The sequence below is a fragment of the Gigantopelta aegis genome, chromosome 6, assembly GCF_016097555.1.
Source record: "Gigantopelta aegis isolate Gae_Host chromosome 6, Gae_host_genome, whole genome shotgun sequence".
Lineage (NCBI taxonomy): Eukaryota > Metazoa > Mollusca > Gastropoda > Neomphalida > Peltospiridae > Gigantopelta > Gigantopelta aegis.
The window spans coordinates 96,936,503-96,963,229 of NC_054704.1; the positions used below are offsets into that span (position 1 = coordinate 96,936,503).

The 26,727-nt window shown below is 38.3% G+C and overlaps 1 protein-coding gene across 1 annotated transcript in view; it reads left to right on the forward strand.

The window, feature by feature from the left end:
- Nucleotides 1-687: 687 nt before the first annotated feature.
- Nucleotides 688-26,727, forward strand: part of LOC121375332 (probable 3',5'-cyclic phosphodiesterase pde-5) — a 92,510-nt gene continuing 66,470 nt past the window's right edge. The window contains exons 1-3 of the mRNA XM_041502735.1: nt 688-1,263; nt 10,085-10,301; nt 16,585-16,665. Of these exons, the coding sequence (XP_041358669.1) occupies nt 10,157-10,301; nt 16,585-16,665 (226 nt within the window). The 5' untranslated portion in view covers nt 688-1,263; nt 10,085-10,156. The remainder of the gene's footprint in view (nt 1,264-10,084; nt 10,302-16,584; nt 16,666-26,727) is intronic.

Consider the following 26,727-nt stretch of genomic DNA (forward strand, 5'->3'; position numbering starts at 1 on the left):
CGCGGGACGTAGCCCAGATGTATAGTTGTTGCATCTGGGCGGTCGGTCTAGGATCGATCACCGTAGGTAGGACCATTGGACTGTTTCTCGTTCCAGTCAGTGCACCATAACTGATATATCAAAGACCGTGGTATGTGCTATCTTGTCTGTGGAGTGGTGTATATAAAAGATTCCTTGCTACTAAGGAATTACCCATGAGAATTACCCATGTTTGACATCCAGTAGCCGATGATTAATAAATCAATGTGCTCTAGTGGTGCCATTAAACAAAACAAACTAAAATTATCATTATCTGTATGGTCCTTAACGGTAACGCCATATAACCGAAATTTAAATTTGCTGAGTGCCTCGTTAAATAATAAAAAAGTCCTTCCTTGTAGTAAAACAACAATCTACTAAAGGTCAATTCATACTTTGATTGCCAACCTCATGCGAAAGTGAATTTTTTTTTTTATTATTAGATAAACTAGAAAGCGTTAAACTGTCTTAGCATCAGACTGAATTCACTGAAAAATGAGGATTTGGTTTGAACAGAAGCAGGACTGGGCGAGTTAACTACTCGCCGTCAAGAGTCGACGGTGAAGTATAAATCTAACTTTAGACTGTACGGTACAAGCTAAGCGACCGCCAGCTACCACCAAAACAAACATTATATGAAATGATATGTCACCACTGACCGGCCTTGAATTAAGAGAAATGATAATTTCTTTCTGGTAGGAGATCCAAGAGAAGTCGGTCTAGTATTAATTGTAAATGGATTTTACTGATCTTTAGGAAAACACACACAAAGCTTTCCTTATGATCGATAAACCGCTCGGTGACAGCAAGTCACTGGCGCCACGAAACAAACCCGAGGAAGGTATTATAGGGCTAAACCACCGCACATTTTTATATTATATATATGTTTATACACATTGGCATGACCGTTACTGCACCCGAATGTCTTTACTACTTATAACATACCAAGAGAAACGTGAACCGCGATTAATGAAACTTCGTCTCTCAGCTGGCGTGGAATCGATGTCGTGATTGGATTGGATACCGTTTTGATAACGGTAAATCCGATTGTGCGGTGTGGTACAACAGACTACGTATATTCCAGCGGTCATGACGCAAGTTGCGACCCACGGTAGGGCGTGGCTAGTACGACTCTCGCCGTTCGGGAGACCACACGTGATGTAGATGGTTACAAGACAATTTTGTTGGAGTTCAGTGAAGTTTGAAAATGGATACCTGGGGATGTGTATATTGATTCACAAAAAGGTAAGCTTGTGATAAGGGAAATTATTTTTCATTTTAATTCTGAATGCCTGAAGATGTGCGTATTGTTTTATAAAGGTAAGCATGTGATAAGGATTTTTTTTTTAATTCTAGATACCTTAACCCATGCAAAGTGTTTCATAAAGGTAAGCTTATGATAAGGGAAATTATTTTTAATTTTTAATTCTTGATACCCGAAGACATGCAAACTGTTTCATAAAAGTAAGCTTGTGATAAAGGTACTTTTTCTTTCTTTTTAATATTGTGATTTAATATTTTGAAATTATAAGGTAGGAATTGCCATTCTGTCACACGAATACACACATGCACGCACGCATTCGCATACACAAACACGCACGCACGAACACACATATATACATACACACATACATAGACAAACACGCACGAACATACACACAAACACACAGACACGACACAGACAGGCAGACAGACAAACACACACACACACACACACACACACACACACGTACACACACTGAAAATATAAATATAAATATGAGAATCATACATGTTTTAAAATGCACACGAGTGGTTCAAAATATGTATCGGAGCAGAATTCCTTCCGATACGCACACACCACATACAAATTAATTACAAAGAAGTTAGTTCGCCTTACAAAGTCATTCATTCATTCATTCATTCATCCATTCATTCATTCGTTCGTTCGTTCGTTCGTTCGTTCGTTCGTTCGTTCGTTCGTCCGTCCGTCCGTCCATACATTCATTCATTCATTCATTAATTCATTCATTCATTCATCCATCTATCCATCCTTCCATTCATTCATTCATCCATTCAAGCATCCATCCATCCATTCATTCATTCATTCATTCATTCATTCATTCATTCATTCATTTAGTCATTCACTCATTTCAAAAACACGTTCTTGGTGCATTCCTCCCTACTTGTTTTGGTACTAAATGACTGAATATTTCCCCTTACACGACGAACGTGTGCAAGTCTATTTGTTATGGCGGGAACCAGGCTAGGCGGCAGAGCGCTCGCCTGAGGTGCTTGCTTCGTATGAACGAACCAGGTACCTCAGTGAACCCATTTTCTGATTAGTTTCCCCCGTCCTGACCAGCGCTCCACAATTAGTATATCTAAGGCCGTTGTATGTGTTCTCCTGTCTGGGGAAAAGTGCATTTAAAAGACCCCTTGCTGGTAATGGAAAAATATAATGAGTGTCTAATAAGTCAATGTTTTCTAGTAGTATTGTTAAAAAAGACAACAAAAACAAAACAAACAACATCAACGTGTTTATCTGTAGTCAACACAGTCAAGTCATCTAATGTTGTGCTAAACATAGATTATCTTAGTGGATGTACATGTAAGATGAAAAACGTTTTTTTTTTTAAAAATTGTATGTAAATTCAATACCATTCATCTGCTGTGTTCTCTACTCTAAACGGAATACATTTAGAATTGCATAATTTCAGCATAATATAATTTAATAATGTTTTAATTGAAACTAATGACAACTATATATATATATATATATATATATATATATATATATATATATATATATATATATATATATATATATATATACACTACCTGTACCGATACACTCGGTAATCTTCGTATTTCAAGTTCGTTGTCAGTCGAAAAGACACGATCTCTTATATTCGACTGGTTTTCTCAACTGTATTAGTAGACTTGAAAAACCGAAGGCTCTCGCATTATTAAATAAGCTTTAACACACTGAAGTAATCCACATATTTCAGGTTTTAAATAATAAACTTCAATTTGTACACTTATTATTTTTATCTTGTTGGAAGCCTTCCTTGAAGTCTGTTGACGTTGTTGTAAATAATACAATATTACACGAGCGCCGTGTATAACACAGATGGCGGCTTACATTGCCGTTGTATTTATGGAATCCATCTTTGTAGGCAATTTTTAGAACGATGTGTGTACGGTAGTCGACTCGAGTGAGCGTTAAGAAAACCCCTTGTGAAGTGCGGCATCGGGCAAGTACGAAAATGGCTTTCGCCAGTACACACTAAAAGAATAGATAAGAATAGATTAGATGTTTAATGACACCCCTAACGAAAAATACATCGGCAGTATATGTTAAAAGAGGAGAAGCGGTCATAACGATGGAAAACGGTTAAAACGGCCATATTACATATGATACAAACATTCTCCGATCCATAATATTAAAGGGACATTCATGAGTTTGCTGCATTGTAAGATGTTTCCGACTAATAAAATATTTCTACGATTAAACTTGCATATTAAATATATTTCCTTGTTTAGAATATCATTGTCTGTATAATCAATGTGTTTCTGGTCGTCTTAATATTTGTAAGAAGTCCAAACTGGATTTTGACTTCAAATAATTTCGTACGTACGAAAAAAAAATTTGTTTTAGGAAATAAGATGAAATTTAACCTAGTACAAATATTAGAACGATCAGAAACACGTTTAATATACAGCCACTAATATTTTATGCAGAAAAAATATATTTGATATGTAATTACACTCGTTAAAAAGTCTCTGTTAATCAATAACATCTTAAAAAGTTCTGCAAACTCAGGAATATCCTTTTAACGAACCTTATCGAGATCACGTCTCTAACTGAATGTTAATTAAACTAATCACCGCGGAGCTGATAAACACGCGTGTCATTGTCATTCATTTAACCCATGAGATGTCTTTATGTTTAGTAATACAGCACTGAGTTGGACTCTGTATGCAAGCAAACAGTGGTATACCTTTACATGGTAAAATATAATTGTTATATGTTTGTTTGTTTTGTTTAACGACACCATTAGAGCACACTGATTTATTAATCATCGACTATTGGATGTCAAACATTTAGTTTTAGAGAGGAAAGCCGCTACCTTTTTCCATTAGTAGCAAGGGATCGTTTATTTGCACCGTCTCGCAGACAGGATACCACATACCACGGCCTTTAATATACCAGTGCTGGTGCACTGGCTGAAAGTATTGAAACTGGGCTACGTCCCGCTCCCTAACGTTATATGAGATGAGATACATACAACACAAATGTTAAATATCAGGTAATTAAAAAAACAACAACCCCAAGACATCCCACGTTTTAAATTTGAATAACGAAACATGCACAGTTACAATTAGTTTGTTTTGTTTTACAACTCCACTAGAACATTGATTTATTTATCATTGGCTATTGGTTGTCAGACATTTGGTAATTTTGACATATAGTCTTACAAAGGAAACCCGCTACATTTCCAATTAGCAGCAAAGAATCTTTTATATGTAAAATACCACAGACAGGATTGTACATACCAAGGAACCCCCCCCCCGAGTGCAATACAAACTTGGAATTATTATGTTGTGTATTAATAATACAGTTTTGTACTGCTTGCTTGATGAATGGTTTGTTATTCACATGGTGCATAGTACACAAATTAATGTAAACAAATCTATACATTTAAGAATGAATCAAGTAATGGATAGGTGAATAAATGATTGAATTGATGGATAAATGAATGAATGAATGGATGGATGGATGGATTGATCGATTGATGGATGGATGGATGGATGAATGGATGGATGGATGAATGAATGACTGAATGATTGAATGAATGAATAAATGAATGTACTAATGAATGAATAGATGGATAAATGATTGAATGAATGAATGAATGGATGGATGGATGGATGGATGTTTGTTCTAGGATAAAATGCATTTCCTTAGCATAGATATTGTTATCACTAAACTTTGTGTTTCTTGTATCACGATACGTATCATTTGCAGGACCGTCAACCGATTCTAATGAAAACAAAGAAAACATATAACACAAGCTGAAGTTTATTATTTAAATCATGAAATACAGAATCACTTCTATGTACTAAAACTTATTTAATAACGTCAGAACTTCTTTGAAAACAGTTCAATCTGAGAGATCGGGGTTTCCGAACGAAAATGAACTTGAAATACGAAAATTACCGGGTGTATCGGTACAGGTAGGGTGCATCGTAAGATGTATTACTTACCCTTTGAATCGTACTACATCTTCAAGAGTCACCCACCTTTAAGATTTCCGATTTACAACCCTGTGGTACCGGCCTCCCAGCTGTTGTGGTTAACTCATCAGTCTTAAGACGGGTAGGTAATGGGTTCGCATCCTAATACACAGACGTCTTTCTCACTAACCACTAACCTACCGGCCTCCCAGCTGTTGTGGTTAACTCATCAGTCTTAAGACGGGTAGGTAATGGGTTCGCATCCTAGTACACAGACGTCTTTCTCACTAACCACTAACCTACCGGCCTCCCAGCTGTTGTGGTTAACTCATCAGTCTTAAGACGGGTAGGTAATGGGTTCGCATCCTAGTACACAGACGTCTTTCTCACTAACCACTAACCTACCGGCCTCCCAGCTGTTGTGGTTAACTCATCAGTCTTAAGACGGGTAGGTAATGGGTTCGCATCTTAGTACACATACGTCTTTCTCACTAACCACTAACCACTAACCTACTGGACTGGACAAACAACCCAGAGAGCTGAGGTACGTGTCCAGGACAGCGTACTTGAACATTAATGGGATATAAGCACGAAAATAAGTATATAAACTACAACCAACAATCCTAAGGTTATAATGTGGGAGAAAGCCCAGAGCGTTGATGCGGACAAGTTTACCGATATAAGAGCTGAACAAGCAAGTATGGAATTGTTGGCGACAAAAATAACTCCCGAAGAAAATTAGAATGAGTATTTCATCCTGGGAAAAAAGACTGTAGGCTGTGGGAATAAGAAAATTAGAATGAGTATTTCATCCTGGGAAAAAAGACTGTAGGCTGTGGGAATAAGAAAATTAGAATGAGTATTTCATCCTGGGAAAAAAGACTGTAGGCTGTGGGAATAAGAAAATTAGAATGTGTATTTCATCCTGGGAAAAAAAGACTGTAGGCTGTGGGAATAAGAAAATTAGAATGTGTATTTCATCCTGGGAAAAAAAGACTGTAGGCTGTGGGAATAAGAAAATTAGAATGTGTATTTCATCCTGGGAAAAAAAGACTGTAGGCTGTGGGAATAAGAAAATTAGAATGTGTATTTCATCCTGGGAAAAAAGACTGTAGGCTATGGGAATAAGAAAATTAGAATGTGTATTTCATCCTGGGAAAAAAAGACTGTAGGCTGTGGGAATAAGAAAATTAGAATGTGTATTTCATCCTGGGAAAAAAGACTGTAGGCTGTGGGAATAAGAAAATTAGAATGTGTATTTCATCCTGGGAAAAAAAGACTGTAGGCTGTGGGAATAAGAAAATTGTGCGCTAATCGACCATCGTTTTAATATGTACAGCAGATTCCGATTAGGTTCTTACTGGTATAAAAAAAACCCCATTAGAATCGTGAAATATACAATATATATTAAACGTATCAGAAAACCCCCAAAACCTAAACATAAACAGATTAAATAGTAATTGTGACCATTGACGTTATCTACGAAGACATGCAATAAAAAAAACCCCAAGCGACCCCCCCCCCCACACGTCCAAATAATAACAACAACAACAATAATGTTAACAACAACAGCAACAACAACAACAACAATAATAATAATAGAAACAACAACAATACAACAGCAATTTCAACAATAGCAACAGTAACACTGACAACACAATGCAAATGTTTATTATTGTGTTATAAACAGTCATGAAAAGTAAATAAAGTTTAAGTTGGGCTGTGAATGATACTTAGGTTCTTATGGAACGAATACCTCCTCAACGGTTTTTACTGCCCTTTCGAATCGCTTTACGATATCTGAGTTAACACGGGTTTATACCTGACCTCAATCGCACATTGAGAAATATTCTTTGCTTTGGATCAGCCAATGGGTATAATACATAAACCCGAATGTCAAAAGAACTTCTACCCTTGACATTGTTAAAGCATTCGGAACAAAGACGTATTGAAAGTATCCGACAACTTTCTACAAAGAATGGCCAAACCTTTGTGTCATAAACACAGGTAAGTGTGTATGTACACTGTACGTGGAATGATAATAGATTTTGATGATTTTTTTTCTGAAATGATTAATTAAAAACTGTAGTTTTTTTTGTTTGTGACGTAAATTATTGTTGCCTTCGTGTGGCGGTGATAAACTTTAAAGAATATGGGATGTTGTTCAGTGTTTATAGCGTTCGACTGACGTGCATGGAAAAGAAAAGAGTGGGCTTTGACTATTTAACGATATAGCAGTATTATTTAAACTACGTCTGTTTGGTGTCTAACATGTTTATTTCGACAAATGAATGAAAGCTAGAAAAAAAGAGAGGGCAAGATAGTCGGCGATGGAGGATGGGACACACACACACACACACACACACACACACACACACAGAGAGAGAGAGAGAGAGAGAGAGAGAGAGAGAGAGAGAGGAGAGAGGAGAGAGAGAGAGAGAGAGAGATTCGCCGAGGTACACAATGTTGAAAGTACTGATCACCCGCGAGTATCCATTGAGTTGTTTTCTATTCCAAACAATACCCCACAACTGGTCTATGAATATATGCGGTATGTGATGTTCTGTTGGAATATGTACATGATAGATCCTTCACTGAAATGCGAAATGAGTAGCTTTTGCAGGCGCGGATCTAGAGACAGCCGATGGCGATCGATCCTGTCACATGTTTCACCGCAGGCGAGCGCTCTACAACTTGTATATGCATTTTCGGAAACTCCCCATAGACAAGAGAGTGCCACGGACGGTGGAAGTGAGGTGCGGATAAAGTGTGTGTGGGGGGGGGGGGGGGGGGGGGGGGAGGCGGGTGTCCGTCGAAGGCAATCGATCTTGCGACTAATCACACCTCACAGTGAACCGTGAACCACATCTCGTCCCAGCGACTGTACGGACATTCACCGTAGTTATTTTGTGAAAACTGGTCCACTATATATAATGTTCATGTTTAATGCATATAAACTGTTTGTGAGCAATGAAACTGATTTTATGTTTGTTGTATTGTAAACGTCCCATAGATAATTTTCTCACTCGAGTCTATTTCTCGCTGACCTCTCCAAATCAACTTTTAGTGCTACTTAATACCTGGTTTCTAGTACCTGTCGACAACAGAAGGGCCAAGCGCATAAATTGTACCACACTGATATTATGTAAAACAGTGGCCAGGGATTTTAATGTGAATACAAGAATTGTTCAAGAACAATCTGGAGTGTTTACTTTCTGTGAAGGTAGAACATAGGTCATACATTCTGAACGTTAGGCTATCTCATGATAAAATGCTTGCCGTTGATTGTTACTGCCAAAAATCAATAACGTGATGTTCAAGTGCTAATTAATCAAAATGTTTCCGGGTTGTCCATTAAGCCAGTTGTCTCAAGCTCTTTATTGTTCTAGTTGGAGCGGGATCTAGTTCAGTCGGTACAGCGAACGCCTCGGGTGCCTGACTCGTAGGATCGAATCCCCTTGTTGGACCCATTCTTAGGACCCGTTTTCTTATGTTTTCCCCATTTCAATCAATACCTCATGACTGGTATATCAAAGGTCGTTGTAGGTGCTTTCCTGTTTGTGGGAAAGTGCATAAAAGATGTCTTGCTGCTGATGAACACAAATGTAGCGGGTTTTCTCTCAGACTACATGTCAGAATTACCAAATGTTTGACATCCAATAGTCGATGAGTAATAAATCAATGTGCTCTAATTTTGTCATTAAACAAAACAGACTTTAATGTCTAAATATTCTAGTGATAAATAATCGGATGGGCCAAACAGGTCTCATTCAAAGAATCGGTCGCCGTTTCTGTATCTAATTAAGGTTTAAACAGTTGAGCACACAGCTCAGCTACAATCACTCATTTCAACTTATGTTTGTAATTATATCCAATTGAGGTTCAAACGCGCTGTCCCGGGCATACACCTCGGCTGTTTGGGCTGTCTGTGCAGGGTAGAGGGTTAGTTGTTGGTGGTTAGTGAGAGAGAAGAAGGTGTACTGGTTTTACACCTACCCACTGAGTCGTTGAAATTCACTCTGGATAGGAGCAAATTCAGTACCTACCAACCTTATTATCTCCGACGGCGTAACCACAACACCACTGAGGCCTGTACTCAGCTACGTGTATCTGTCCTGGACAGAGGTAAATGGTCAGATGTTGGGGAGAAATCGCCTTTGACCACCCCCGTGAGCTAAACATAAACTCGCCCTGACCAGAGCCGGTACAGAGATGCAAACCCAGTACCTGCCAGCCTTAAGGCTGATGGCTTAAGCGCTCCACCACCGAGGTCGTTCCTCAGCTCTGCCACAAGAGGTTGTTTCCCATTAAAATCGTTACGATCCGGGTCGAATTATACAATAGAAATCGCAAATCGATACTGCATGTCGATTGTCTCTGCAGGGAATCCTATCTGAACAAGTTCGCAATTAATTAAGGGTTTATTATAAACACACCACAACTGTGCACAGTTTCCTCTGTACAGAAGCACAATAGTTCTGATCGAATTGTTTAATTTCCACCCCATTAGATACTATTACAATACACTGCCAAAACTATCCTTTACAGGAACACTATCTATCGAAATTAAATCTGAGAATACATTTTGTTTATCGGTTTGTAGTCATTAAAACGTCTTGTCACATGTGACAGTTGTACTGGCCCCCCGCGAGTCGTGGGCCATTATAACAGAGAGAGAGAGAGAGAGAGAGAGAGAGAGAGAGGAGAGAGAGAGAGGAGAGAGAGAGAGAGAGAGAGAGAGAGAGAGAGAGAGAGAGAGAGAGCATCTATAATGGAACAGATAGCATCTTTAAACCACGGCCATTATAAAAATTCCCATTTAATAACATAATATTATTCTTTTCAGTTTTAGGCCCTTGTGTGTCACCATATGCACGATGGAATATACTGAAACGGTGTAGACGCTGTGTTTGAATGAATGGCCCAGATGTCGAACCCAACTCGGCAAGTGAATAACCGGCGCCTGCCCCCTCTCCCAGGCAAGGGGCTAAAACCGAGGACCATACGTGCTGCATCCAACAGAGTGCGAAAAGCGAATCCTGTTCCGGACATAACGATAACAGGTATGTGGACGTATACTTTGAATACCTTAGTCAGTTAATTACTCTTACCGTATCCTGTTACGTGGGTACAGGTACGCCCTCGGGCAAGTACCCTGTTCCCGGCTTAGCACAATACACACAAAGCCTTCTTGAAAAGGGCAAATGGCAAATTGATTGCTGTGACACACACACACGCACATAGAGAGGAGAGAGAGAGAGAGAGAGACAGAGAGAGAGAGAGAGAGAGAGAGAGAGAGAGAGAGAGAGAGAGAGAGAGAGAGAGAGAGAGAGAGAGAGAAACAGCGAGACAGAGAGAGACAGAGAAAAAATAAGAAAGAAGGAAAGAAAGAAAGAAAGAAAGAGAGGGATGAAAAAAGAAGAAAAATGAGTGACAGGGAGTAAGATAGAGACAGACAGAAAGAGGGAGACAGGGAAATGGAGGGAGAGAGAATAATAAATATATTAAAGGTGAGAGAGAGAGAGAGAGAGAGAGGGAGAGAGAGAGAGAGAGAGAGAGAGAGAGAGAGAGAGAGAGAGAGAGAGAGAGAGAGAGAGGCTATCGCCTTTGTTTTGCAATTTCAATATGAGGTGGTCGTCAATAGTTTATATGTAGAATCCATTGAGAGTACTTAAACCAGCTTCCAAATGACCACAAACTGCAACAGTATTTTATCATTTCGTCCATCAGTTTTTCAAAATATCCCATATATTGTATAGATTTTTAGCGTAAATCCCGTAATTACTGCAACTTTATAATTATCTGAGCATGTATAAGCTTGATACGCTGTTTACTGTGCTGGGCAACTCTCATTTACTAACTGTCACATCAATACCATCCCAGCTAGGCTTCCATTTTATACACACAAACCGATGTACGTTTTATCTTGCAAAAGTCAATAGCGACTGGCCGTAAGCGTCGGAAAATTGCACCAATTGTGGGGCCAGTAATAAATGTGTGTGTGTGTGTGTGAGAGAGAGAGAGAGAGAGAGAGAGAGAGAGAGAGAGAGAGAGAGAGAGAGAGAGAGAGAGAGAGAGAGAGAGAGAGAGAGAGAGAGAGGCCGGTACTGGAGTGCTCTCAATGAGGAGTACAAACTCTCTCTCTCGCTCTGGGTGGGAGCCGGTACCAGGCTGCGAACCCAGTACCTACCAGCCTTATGTCCGATGGCTTATCACGACACTGTCGAGGCCGGTGCTTGTGTTGTCAGCTTGACATATCCGACGCACACCCTTTATGTCTGTTATTTGGTTAGTGACCTTTCCAGTTTTATTATATAAGTCTATACAGTCAGAACAGTGATTCCATTTATCTCAAGTTTATTTATTCACGGGTCAATACAGTTTCTATGGCAACGTTTATGTATTAGGCCAGATGCGATGACGTTGACGTTAGCAAATTAACGATGTCGCATTATCAAGAAATTACGTTAGACAATACTCTTTGTTCCCGGCTAGGGTTAACTGTGCACACGTAATCAGAAGTAAATTGCATTTGGAAGTAATAATGGCATCGCTAAATTAAGAGTTTGTAGATACAAGAATAAAAAACGAATGCGCCGTGTTCGTGTACAGCAGTTTATTGATATGCGCGCTAACAAATGAACATGAGGAACACTTTACAAGCCGCGTGTACTAAGTTGTGTATTCGTTATAATAATAATCGTTACTTTCAGTATTACCTGTTTAGCAATTTATTATTTATGGAAAAAATAATCAGTACATTAGCGTCTTGCGAACATTGTTTTTTTGTTAAACGGGTTGACACGGCTTTAGAGTATAAACTGAGTATCAATAGCAGAGAACATCAACGATAATAGTTATTTTATCTGTTTTGAATTTGGTTTCATGCGATGGGTTTCAATAATTGGTAATCTGAACAACAAAATCGTTAACATTCATATCTCATCTGGCCAGTAGGTTCCTGTAATTCAAGATGAACTAGCATTAATTTACCAACTAATATTGTGGGAAGCCCTACTAAAATTAGAATAACAATTCTTTTTATGCAGAACTATGATAGTTAAAGAAGCAACGCGTTATATCTGAAACTTAGCAGATGAACCCCTCCCCCCTCCCCCCCCCCTAACTTTTTTTCTGATTTACTTTAAGGGTGAGTGGTTGTAATAATTATATATCATTGATATATACATCGACTGGAACGTTGCGTATAGCAACTTAGCAATATTTGTTTACATGTACATACACACATATATATATCGTGGTCTACGGGTTTTGATTTGGTGGTATACACTCTTAATAGATCCATCAGTCGGCTTCGTACATAACATCTAATATTAAATACGGGAGAATCCGTAATCATATGAAGTGTTCCGAAATGTCTATAATTATTTGCGATGTACCTTTCAGCGTAAGGTCACGAAACGTCAACATCAGTAATGATTCATTGTATGTTAGCAATTTCGGTTTGCTGCGGAGTTGCACGGTTTTATGTGGATTTGCACGGTTTTATGTGGATTTGCACGGTTTCGTGTGGATTTTACGGCGGTGAAGATTTTCTTCTGGTGCCTATGGCCAATAACACGATAAATCGCATCATGAACATTAATTTTCATGACTTATTTTTGGTATCTTGTTATCTTACGATAATCGACTCTCTTCATAGATGGGGTGGGTGTGTGTGTGTGTGTGGGGGGGGGGGGGGGGGCGAGACGTAGGTCAGTGGTAAAGTGCTCGCTTGATGCGCAGTCGGTTTGGGATCGATCCACAGCTAGTTCACTACGACTGGTACATCAAAGGCCGTGGTATATGCTACCCTGTCTATGGGATGGTGCATATAAAAGATCCCTTGCTGCTAATCGAAAAAGAATAGTCCATGAAGTGGCGACAGCGGGTTTTCTCCATCAATATGTGTGTGGTCATTAACCATGCCCCACGCCATATAACCGTAAATAAAATGTGTTAAATAAACCATTTCCTTCCTTTCTTCACAGATGCTTAACGTATTCTAATGGTAGGATCAGACTACCAACTGCCAGCAGAAACTTGGCCAAATTGGCCAACTCGCAACTTACGACGGGTGCACTCAGATTAACAACTAATGGGTTATATAACGAGAATCGAGTTGTAAGAGCGCTCATACTAGCACCTGGACAGTCGTAGAAGTCGTAAGATCAGATAGTTGGTCAACTGTCTGCTGGCAGTTGTAGCCTGAACCCAGCAAAATACTATTCAGTATTGGGCGAGATAATTGTCGACAAATTACAAGGAACACGATATTTACGCCATTTGAGTCGCATTATTTATATGTAATGTATTTATAATGTGTTACCATCGTCAAGTCGCATTATTTAGATATAATGTATTTATAATGTGTTACCATCGTCAAGTCACATTATTTAGATGTAATGTTTTTATAATGTGTTTACCATCGTCAAGTCGCATTATTTATATGTAATGTATTTATAATGTGTTACCATCGTCAAGTCGCATTATTTATATGTAATGTTTTTATAATGTGTTACCATCGTCAAGTCGCATTATTTATATGTAATGTTTTTATAATGTGTTACCATCGTCAAGTCACATTATTTATATGTAATGTTTTTATAATATGTTACCATCGTCAAGTCGCTTTATTGATATGTAATGTTTTTATAATATGTTACCATCGTCAAGTCACATTATTTATATGTAATGCATTATTTATATGTAATGTTTTTATATCGTGTTACCATCGTCAAAAATACGCTTACAATACAAAGTGTTGAGATACGTTACCGTCAAAACGTTCGCAAAGCGTCGCCTTTAAAGTGATTTTAAGTCTTAAGGTGTAATGTTTCATGTGGTGTAGTGTGCGACGTAATGAGGTTTTCCGTATTTTGGTGAACGATTTCCTGTGGTTTTGGAGTTTGTATAACAAAGTATTCAATGTTTTTTAAACATGGGCCTTGCTGTGATGATTATCATAACAGGCATAAAGGGCACATTTAATTTTACAATAGCAGATTCCAGCAGTTGCTCAGGGATCCATTTATTTGAGTACGCCCACGTACCCATGCAATATCGTCTTTCCCTCGGCTACCGACCTGAAAACAGTCCAACATATGTTAACATGGACACTGAAAACAATACAACGACTAATATTAAGAATAACTGATGATGATGTATTTTCGCATTGATAAATGCCTAATTAAACGAGTGGTCGATAAGATGCGGATACTTACCTATACTAATAAATCAAACCATTCCTTAAAGGGACACACCCTAGTAACGGCTAGTTGTTAACCATTACGGCGTTGTTTTTCGCTATTAAACCCATTTTTTCACAAATAAAATTGCACTTTACTTACCGTTTATTATTTAGAATATACATTTCCATTCACCTGAAGTGTTTTTTGGTAATCCTGGTAATCCTGGTTTTTGTAATACCACAAAATGCATTTTTCGTATTTCATAAAATGGCACGGGCCTCTGAGAAAAAACCGTTGAGCAGACAAGGTCTAATCTATTTTTAGAGGGGATATTCCCATTCAATGTCACAGACGTTGGTATACCACGTGACCGTTATCATTTTGGTTCGGTTTGTTTTCTCGTGCACGGTTCGCGCAATCAACATCCGATTTGTTGTTGTTCATTTGTGAGATTTTTCTTCACAGTTCGTGAACATTTTTAGTAACAATAAAGTTCAGACAAGTAAGTGTCTCAATACAAAACGTTACAAACCCTTAAAACCAATAATTTTGCTAAGTCTTACGATATCTGGAGAGGGGATACAACCAGGACAGAACAGTTGGAACATGTCCAGGAGAGGTGAAAGGAACGCACCCCAAGTCTTTGAAATTTGTCGTGACGTAGGCATTGTTGTGCTTCGAGCGACATCTACCGGTGACATCAGAATACTAACTTTCAAAATTATTTCAAGCAATTGGGACATGGGGATTCCCATGGTATTTACCGATATAAAACCTGCTTTTTCACTCCATTTGATAAAAACGTGATTTAAGTGTGTTACAGGTTTGTAGATTAACCAAATTATAATTTATTTTCGTTGGATGGAACTAGGGTGTGCGGCTTTAATTGTCATATTGTCGGCATCAACGCTGCGTGCAACTGATACGAACTCTGCATGACGCTACGAAACGGTCAGGAGACACAGTGAAGACTAAGTGGCTGTTAGACAGCATTTAGCTTTCCACGACTTGTGTCAAAACGTATCTAACGAGCGAAATCAAGTTGGATAGGTTTTTAAACTACGAGTTATATTCCCATTTCCTAAAAAAACCCACAAAAAAAACAAGTTTAATTAGGTTATTATTATTATTTTTCTACTTTCTGAAATGTTATATCTGAATAGTCTTCATATATGTAAAGGTCAACAGATGGTTTATTTTTTTAATCTGTGAATGTCGTGAATGTTGGGTGCCCCGTCTGTTCCGGGGAATGGGTGAACTTTGTCATAGTTGAGTAGATAAACGCATAAAATCTGTATTTTGTTTACTTCTTCGTCAAAACTATTGACCAATTCATCCAAATTATGTAGGAAATGTCCTTGGCATATCGAAAGATACATTTGTGAATTTGTTCATTTGGACACTCCCCCCCCCCCCCCCCCCCCCCACACACACACATCAACACACACACACACACACACACACACACAGGGGCATGACAAAATTAGTCCATTTCAAAACATCTTTTTTTCTCATATTATTTGACCAATTCCCGCCAAAAGCTTCCTTGGCACATGGAGAAACAAATTTGTAAATTTGGTCATTATGACCGCTGGGGCAGAAAAGGGAAAAAATTAGGTAAACTTTATTAGTGCTATATAGAAAATGTGTTAAAATGTAGTTTCGTCACAGCTGCTACACCATTTCCAGCTAAATGTAATAGGAAGCTCCGTCCACCAATCGTGAATTTTGTCATTCTGACCAACTAGGAAAATGGGTGATGTGCATTTCATGTTAGGTGATATCAACAATTTACTCTGTTGGTCGTTTAGGCCCATTGGATTTTAGTTTTGTTTTATGTCACTTTATTGGTTATGAAGTCAATCTGTCCATATAGAAGTTTACAGTATGCTTGAATGGTTACACCACACTGCTGCTTCTGACAGACAACATAGTTCTCCATAACTGGCCCATAGTGTAGCAATGTCTAGGAGATAAAAGATCCCTCGCTGCTAATCGAAAAAAGTAGTCCATTACGTGGCGACAGCAGGTTTTTCGCTAATTATCTCTGTGGTCCTTAACCATATGCCATACGCTGTGTCAGACGCTATATAATCGTAATTCAAATGTGAAGAGTCCGTCATGAAATAAACAATTTCTTTCTTTCTTCCGACAGGTTACAATCCGATGCAAACGGCGCATGGAAATCGCATATTGCTTTCGCCGACTCCATTTGATAGTAGTTCTGTCCAACAAGGTAAGCATATTTATTTTGAACTTATAAACGTAAGCTTGAACTGATTAGTTTTCGTCAGAATCTGTGTGTAGCCCAGTATTAAAACGCTCGCTTGAGGTGTACTAGGTCATAGGACCGAGTCTTTCGGTTGATTTCATTGTATTCCATTTGTAATTATTTTTGTGCTTATATCAATTAAGATTCAAGCACGCTGTCCTGGGCACACACCACAGCTATCTGAACTGTCTGTCCAGGACAGTAGGTTACTGGTTAGCTGTTAGTGGTTAGTGAGAGTTAATTTGTTTTTGTTTAACGACACCACTAGAACACATTGATTTATCAATCATCGGCTATTGGATGTCAAACATATGGTAATTTTGACAAAGTCATAGAAGGAAACCCGCTACAGTTTTCCATTAGTAGCAAGGGATTTTTATATGCACCATCCCACAGACAGGATAACACATACCACGACCTTTGATATACCAGTCGTGGTGCACTGGCTAGAACGAGTAATAACCCAATGGGCCTGCCGACGGGGATCGATCCTAGACCAACCGCGCATCAAGCGAACCCTTTACCACTGGACGGTTAGTGAGAGAGGTAGATTGAGTTTTCCCCGCTACAACCAGTGCTCTACGAGTTGATTGACTCGAATCCATTTGGGAGGTGGGGGAGACCCGTTCAGCCTAAAAATATTCACGAAAAGAAAGGCAAATTAGAGTTATGGTTATTTTGTAACTAGAATTGTTTGAATTGGATTACACACGCTCAGGGGCCTAATTCACTGAACTCTCGCAACTTTGCGATGTCGCACTGCAATGCTAAAAGACTTACAAAGAGGATGCTTTGTTGTCTAGCAGAGCCTAAGAGACCTTTGTGAATTAGGCCCCAGACCTGTAAAATGATAAACAACAGAACAACACGTAATTCTCCCGAATCGCAGTATGCGTTTAAAGGGACATACCCTAGTTTTAAAACACTAAGGCATATTTTTTACTATTAGAGCCGTTTTTGATAACTGAAATCATACTTTACTTAGATTTTATTGTTTAGATTATCCATTTCCGTACATTCGAAGTGTTTTTCGTCATCCTGGTGTTTTTAATATCACAAAATGCATTTCTCATATTTTTAAAAACGCACGTGAGTCTGAGAGGTAACAGTTATGGAGTCGAGTTTTAGTCTATTTTTAGAGGGTATTTCAGCATGTCAAAGTCACAGACTCTTGTTTCACTCAATTGTAACTTAAGCCAAATGTTACAGGTTTGTAGATTAACTACACTTAGTGTTAATGTTCATGTGTTACAGGTTTGTAGATTAACTACACTTAGTGTTAATGTTCATGTGTTACAGGTTTGTAGATTAACTACACTTAGTGTTAATGTTCATATGTTACAGGTTTGTAGATTAACTAAACTTAGTGTTAATGTTCAAATGTTACAGGTTTGTAGATTAACTAAACTTAGTGTTAATGTTCAAATGTTACAGGTTTGTAGATTAACTACACTTAGTGTTAATTTTCACGGGTTGAAACTAGGGTCTGTCCCTTTAATGGTACAGCTGGACATTATATTTGCGTTTCTTTTGGTGTTCAGTATATATCAAAGGTGACAAAACTGCACGAGTAACCTATTTAGCGGGAGTGAGTTTCTTCTCTCACTATTTTAACCAAGTTTCGCGATAACCACCCTAGGTCCGCAAATTGTACCTGCTATACTGACACTGATACAAACCATATTTTATATGAATTTAGCGACCCATTCCGCCCATAGTTTAAGTACAATACAGTCACTAACTTCGGCCAATACAAATAAATCGACACTTTATAAAACTTTATGACAACATATCCTGTCAACAATACACATTGGGTCGAACTTACGAAGCCTGCTTTCCTTAAACGCTGGTGTTTAAGCATTGTACATGTGTGTAGCTAAACGCGTGCAAGATATAAACAGGTGTTTAAGCATTGTACATGTGTGTAGCTACACGCGTGCAAGACATAAAGAGACTGTAAATTCGGTCCTCGTTTTTAACTCCATGAAATGCTATTTGGTGGAGTGCGAGTCACAAAGACGGGGAGATAACTCTTGGTAGACAGGTGGGAAGGCTGGCGTGAACGTGTAACACGACACGAATGCCATTATAATGACGCAGACAGGTCCGTAGCAACGATATTTGGACGGGGGGGGGGGGGGGGGGGGTGCACAAGCCAGGTTACCTTTATTTACATAAAGTAGGACAAAAAAGGGAACACTTTCCTCCTCGTGTGGGGACGGGCGCGGGCCCGCCATTCTCACATCCGGGTTCCTAGGGGTTGGCAAATTCTTTCCTTTCATAAAATATGTTGTACACTGTGAACTATATCCTATGTACCTAAAGTGACTTCTTTATATGCTAATGCTTATGTAAGGTTGCGCGGGTCGTGCGTGTGTGACAATGTACAAACAGAACTTTACGTTCACCTTACGTTAACGATCATGGTGATTTTATATCCGACTATGTTACCCTTTACTCTCTCCACTTTATGGCCACGTCAGGTCGATATCAAACCCTATTTAAATTTCAGTTTAGCCACTGCTCATGTCGACCGTAAAGCATCCTGAACCTGAGGTACACTACATAATAACTGATGTCACGTCACCTACCGTTTACCTGAGTCCACGTGACGTTCATAGAATATCCATGTGACGTTCATTACATATTCTTATCATATCGAGACCCCGTACGTTAATCACACCTTTATCTCGTGTCCATCTTACATTGTTATCACCGCCCCTGTAGACCGTGGGCCCACTATAACCCCCCTGCCCCCCCCCCCCCCCATAGGGATTTTTCAAGATCTTTGAAGCCTATCCATAGACATATTCAAATCAGCTTGTCTGCAGGCAATCTGTTGGTGGGTGTGCCTGTAGGGCACGTTTGAGTGTAGGCACCCTATTTATTTTTAACAGGGCAAATTTCTGATCAAGGTGAATGTTCCACATAATTAAAAAAAATATTTGAAAATAATTCTGGACTATATCACTGCTTTTACTTTAAAGCTGGGTTACTGGTGAATGTATTCCACCAAAAAACAATACAGTTTTGGCATCTGACTAAGCATAGTGAGTCAATGAATTTGAAATGTCCTGTGTATTACAAACATAGTATATGAAAAAAGTGCATGGCAATGTTGAAGTTCTCATTCAGACATATTTTGAACAGGTTTAAGACCAAATTATGAATGTTATTCATGCTAAATTACATGTTCATAACAACAAACCACAAAGCAATGCAATATATGTGGTATGGATATAGTACCGGGAGTATACTCACCAGCAAAAGTTACACAGTTCCCGATATACGTAATTCTCTATGTATATGTACACATACCGTACCTGAAACATTCTGATCCTTTTATTATTGTATTGTATTTAATATCTGAAGGCAGCATTACTTAAATATGGTGCAGTACATGCTGTCTAAACCATTTACATGGATATTTTGAATAGTTTTATATTACACACAAGTCTTACAAACATAAAAAAAGTGAATTTACATATCATTCTAGGCAAGTCTGCATTATATATACAATTTATCTATCTCACAACAGTTCATCTTACAATAGCTAGTTTTTTTATAGGTTTTTTTGCTTTTTGTAATATTTTAGAATTGCAGTTTATTTATATTATGCTTGACTTATGTTTTGGTGTATATAATTGAAATCTACATAGAATATTGTCATCAGGCAAATATCTAGCACTATAAAAATCTAACTTTCATTCCCAATTCTCAATCATTTTATGTGACCCAAATATGATATATGTGAAGTTTACAATTTTCTATTTCTACATCCTTCCTTTTATTCTATAAAGTAGATGTTAATAACAATTACAAAACAATATAATGTGAGGTATGAATAATTATATACTTCTCAAAATAAGTTACTAGTAAGCAATGCCAGAAATGTATTAATTTCTATGTATACACATACTTAGGATTGCCTGAAGCTTTTATTATTAAAAAAACAAATTGACCTGGCTTTTTTCTATAATATATTGAGGCTTCATTATTCAAATATGGTTATGTATATGGAGTTTATATACTATGTTCACACATTTATGAAGATGTCACTCTGTTCTTAGTACCAGCCAATTATAAGTACCTTTCCTCGGCATGTGTGTTAAAACATTAAAAGTTTACAATTCATCTATCTCACAGAAGCTTGTACTATTTTTAAAAACATATTTGTATTTAAATTGTGCTTAATTTATGCTTAAGTTTATATAATTGACATCAGATATAGTCATCAGGCATATCTAGCACTTGACTTTCTTTCCTATTTCAGTCTTATCATCTGACTCAAATATAATGTTTATTATGTTCACAATATCTGTAATTTCTTATTTTCCCTCTGGGCCTTTGCTCTTGTTCCTCCCTCAATATGTCAACAGCTGTTGCATTATCAGATCATAAACCATCCAATTTAGCTTCAGTATTTCTTTGGACATTTCTCAGCCATTTCTATGTGGTTGAGGAGTATACAAGAAGATGTAGAAACAAAGATTATACTTCAATGTCTGTACATTGCTGCCAGTTCACCATCCCAGACACACATTTTTTTATAAACTCAACTTGGCAACAAGAGGCATCTTATAAATGTGCACAGCATCATTAAGGATATAGGGAAAACACCAACTAGCAATTCCAGCTGTGCTTGCCATTACTGGCTATGATACCAACAGTGATTTTATGCAGAATGGAAAACTGGAGGTTTTGAATATTCTCAAGCAACACCAAGACTTCCTTGAAATTCTGTTAGCTCATGGAAGTTCAGCAAAAATTGATGTTCATATATTTAAGAAGCAGATAATTTCATATACCTTCTCTATGGGAGTGCAGGTGCGAATAACATACAAAAACATCATGACTTGAGAAATATCTGGAAATGTTTGTTGCCAAAACAAGGATGATAATATTGAACTACAGTAGAGTATAAATCAGCCTTCTCCACTCTACATGTAAGTATTCACTGAGAATTCTCTGATAATGCACATAAAGAGAACAAATTGCCAAGTTGTCATTTGGTATCAGTCATGCCAGGCAGTTCAGGCGATTCCCCAACCAAATTGTCATATGGCTGAGAAATTTTAGAAGGAACACTAGAGATGAAATAGTGATATTATACTATGAGCGCTGATGGACATACTGATGGAGGAACCAGAGCAGAGTCTGGAGAAGGAGAATACCAGAAATTATGAACATGACAGACATATGATAGGAAGTCAAAACTTTCCTAGACAATATTTGATGTAGAAACTAATTATATACACCTGAGCATAAGTTAAGCACAATGTAAATATAAAGGCAAATCTAAAAATATTACAAACATAGACTAGTATAAGATGAACTTCTGTGAGATAGATGACTTGTACATGTAATGCAAAAGAAATTATGGTAGGTACGCAAAACTGATGCTTTAAATTTTTAACACTGGTGTTTAGTAAATAGGGACATATGCATAATATTGATGCACATACAAGTATACTCAACAAAATTAATAAAGGGCTAGTAAACTTTCTTATAATATAATATAATTCTTTGTTACTGTCATATTATTTTAGCAGTTTTGGTCATATATATGGCTTCTATACACTATTTCAGTAAACTATTACTGGTTATACATGCAAAAAACACTGGGTATTTCACATACTTATGACAAATATTGAAATGAGCATTAGGCTAGTATTTGTTACACATTTGTTCAGAATGATATTTGTCATTGTGTTCCCTCAAAATTGTTATTTAAGTCATTAAGTTTAAGAGCATGCCAAAATGCTGCCAACTTTCAACGAAAGAAGTTGTACTTTCCCCCATATTTAAAGGAAAATGCTAAAACATCTATTGGACCTTAATTAATTTTGTTGAGTAAAGTATAGGCAGATATACTGAACCATATTTGAATAATGCTGCCTCGTTATATTAAATACTGTGCAATTTTTAATAGTAAAAGGTTCAAGCAGCCCAAAATATGTGTAAATATAGAAAATAATGCATTTCAGGCATTGCTTAACTTTTGCCGATGAATATATCATTATTCATACCACATATTGCATTGTTATTTGGTTTGTTACTATTAACATCTAGTATAGGATGAATATCATTCATTTTGACCTTATATCTGTTAAAAATATATATGGATGACAACTTTATCACTATATTTAATGTTTCAATATAGTGTTTTTGGGACACAAAATGTGCAACGGTAACCCAATCAAATGGCGATATGTTTTTTAATCCACCAACATTTTTGCTACAAACAAGCAGATATTAAATTCATATATAATGAGGTATCTACAAATACTTGTCTCCAAAAATCCCGGGGGGGGGGGGGGGGGAGGGTTTCGGTATCTGGCCCATGGACTACTGGGCTCGGCCACTGGACTCAGCCACTGGCGTTATCATAGGATGTACCCAGGTGGTGGAGGGGGGAGGGGATGTGGGAGTGGGAGGGGATGGGAGGGGTGTGCCTGAACCTTTTGAGGATAAGAGCTCGTTAAAGGTATCTTAATCACATTAATATCGTGTTTATTGGACGTTCATTTCATGTGCATTTACGTATATTTAATGTTCATTACACGTTCATTTCATGTTCATATCATAGCCACCTTATGTACATGATCACACCGTTATGTTGTGTCCAGCTTACATTCTTCTCGTTCATCGCGTGCTCATTTCATGTTCATCGTTGCTCATCTTACGTTCATCACTCGTTCATCTCGTGTCATCCACGTGTACCTGAACCGGCCTCGGTGGCGTCGTGGTTAGGCCATCGGTCTACAGGCTGGTAGGTACTGGTGGTAGGTACTGGTTTCGGATCCCAGTCGAGGCATGGGATTTTTAATCCAGATACCGACCGGTTTGTGCTATTCTGCCTGTGGGAAGCGCAAATAAAAGATCACTGGCTGTCTGTCGTAAAAGAGTAGCCTATGTGGCGACAGAGGGTTTCCTCTAAAAACAGTGTCAGAATGACCATATGTTTGACGTCCAATAGCCGATGATAAGATAAAAAATCAATGTGCTCTAGTGGCGTCGTTAAATAAAACAAACTTTACTTTTTTTCCATGTGCACCTGATATTCATTTCTTGTTCATCTCGTATCAATCTCACGTTTGTTGTGTTCATCGGACGTTCACCGTGTCTGCAAATTACGCTCGTTTATTTTTGACTGTCACCTCGTGTTAATTATATATTCACCGTATTACGTTCATCTCCGTATTCTCCTCTGACCTAAAGCCTGCGGTATGTACTGTCATGTAGACTATGATTAATATAAATCAATGTGCTCTAGTGGTGACGTTGTACAAAACACACTTTAAGATTAATTTACATATCATGTTAATTTCCTGTGCTAGATCGGTGGGTTCGGATATTATCATTCGCTCCAACCAGCCGTGCATAGCTAGTGCTTAAACTGTAGTTGCGTGCCTCTGTTATTTTAATGTCAGGCACCGTACCTGGCAAGATGATGTTTCCACTATAAAGTACAAACACGTGGCTCTTGTCTAGGTAGCGTAGACCCTAATTCATTCATTCATTTATTTTACCATTTTCTCGTTCCAGCCAGTGCACCACGACTGGTACATCAAATACCGTGCTATGTGCTATCCTGTCTATGGGATGGTGCATATAAAAGTTCCCTTGCTGCTAATCAAAAAGAGTAGCGCACGAAGTGGCGACAGCGGGTTTCCTCCCTTAATATATTTTTCTGGTCCTTAACCATACATGAAGGCCTATGTCCGACGCCATATAACTGTAAATAAAATGTGTTGAGTGCGTCGTTAAAAAACCCATTTCCTTCCTTATTTACTAAAGCAAGTTGCTTACGGGCATGTACAGTCTATTACCGTACAATTAAATATGCCTTGACCCCCCCCCCCCCCCCCCCCCCACGTCTCCATCCCCACTCAATGCACTGATATTTGAGATTAGATACGATCCTGTACGGTAAAGAAAGGTATAAAGTATTAGCGGTTTCGTATGGTTTTAAACATAAAGCCCACCATCTAATTCACTAAAGCCTCGCCACTTTGCCATTTTGCTATGCAATGGCCAACGTTCGTTTCAACTTATTTTCGTGCTTATATCCAATTAAGGTTCAAGCACGCTGTCCTGGGCACACATATCAGCTGTCTGGGTTGTCTGTCCAGGACAGTGAGTTAGTTGTTAGTTGGTTTAGTGGTTAGTGAGAGAGAAGAGGGTGTAGTGGCCTTACACGTACCCTTTGAGCTCTTAAAAACTCGCTCTTATCGGAGGTCGGACTCTGGATGGGCGTGTTCGAATCCCTAGTGGTATATGAGTACGTTAAACTATCTATCTATCTATCTATCTATCTGAGTTGGAGCCGGTACCGGGCTGCGAACCCTGTACCTGCCAGCCTGTAGTCCGATGACTTAACCACTGCGCCATCGAGGCCAGTCGATGGCCAACGACTAGCAATGACGATATGATGTTGCTTAAGATAGCATAAGAAGAGGAGTACAAAAGGATGTATAAAGTAAGAACGAAACGAAGAACACAAAGCGATGACGCCAAGTTAGAGTAGGGCTGTTATAGCTGTCTTCAGCCAGTAATGAGGTTTTGTAACGGGTGTATCAATATCCCCCTAAAGAGGTTTAATAGTGATTGTATCGGTGTCCGAGTACAGTATAGGATGTATTGTAAACACGAGAAGGCCGAAACGCCCATGGTTTGACGTCACGAACATTCCAATTTGTCGTGATAGCTGTTCATCGTGATTGTCGACAGTTTTAAACATATTGTGTGAAATGTGTCGCCTTTCAGTTTATCAGTGAACAGCATGGATAATGTTTCGCTGAAAAAGAGAAGAATCTATTGAGCATCTGCAAAATGAGTGTTAAAAAGATATAAAAGGATTTTAACAATCAAAATTCAATCTGAATGGGAAGTGTCTGCATTTGATTGAGAGTCTTCGTGCGTGAGTGTAGTACAAGTCATCGAAATGCCGGAGCGAGCCGCCCGACGTGTGTTAACATGTAAGAGAGTAAAGCTGAACGTCTTTAGAAAGTCTTCCGAGGGTCAACGCTTTTTTATACTCGACCCCCGAATAGAGAGCTCTCCCGGATCGTACACTGTTGATAGTGAATCGGTTGTATGCCATTAAATATTACCATTCAGGCGATCGGTGTAGCAAACCGACAGGTGTTGTTTGTTATGATTTCGTAACTAACAGAAGTTACAAGCCGAAACACCATTAACACTTGTGTATGTTCGTCACCTTATGCTACTGCTAAGTAATTTTCGTTATGTGCTTTTACGCATACATCCAGGGTCGGAGCCCTGATTTGACTAAAGCAGAGGGTGTAGTGCTATGGTATAAATTAACCTTTACGCAATAATAAATTAAATCTTAAATTTTCATTGCCGCCAACGCCAAAGATAAAGGCCCACCCCAGTTATTCATATTGGCCATTATTCATATTGTGCAGTAATTCCAATGCCCTGATGATATATATATATATATATATATATATATATATATATATATATATATATAGCACAGGCACTTGACACAGATAGTATTTAGTATACATGAATAAAATTCAAAATTGGTTGTATATCGAGAGAGAGAGAGAGAGAGAGAGAGAGAGAGAGAGAGAGAGAGAGAGAGAGAGAGAGAGAGAGAGAGAGAGAGTGTTTATTGTGAACTGTTTCAATCTGATGCGTACATCAGCCTACTTAATACAGTTACTTACATTAATTTTTACCGGGGGTGGGGTGATGGTGGTCCGTACACCTGGGAACCCCCCATAATCCGCCCGTGAAATGTTTTTGTTTGATGACTATGAATGCATACATCTATTAATGAGTGTCACCCTAGTACGTTCGCTTAATTGTCAATAAACCAGTGCCGTGACCTCGATCTAATTTGCAAGGTTATCAAATTTTTTAAAGTATGTGATCTGAAAAATATCACATACTTTGATTGTACTGAAAATGTAAGATATTATATGATAAATATATTTATCATATAATATCTTACATTTTCAGTTGTATCTTAAATTTGCGTGTACCGTTTAC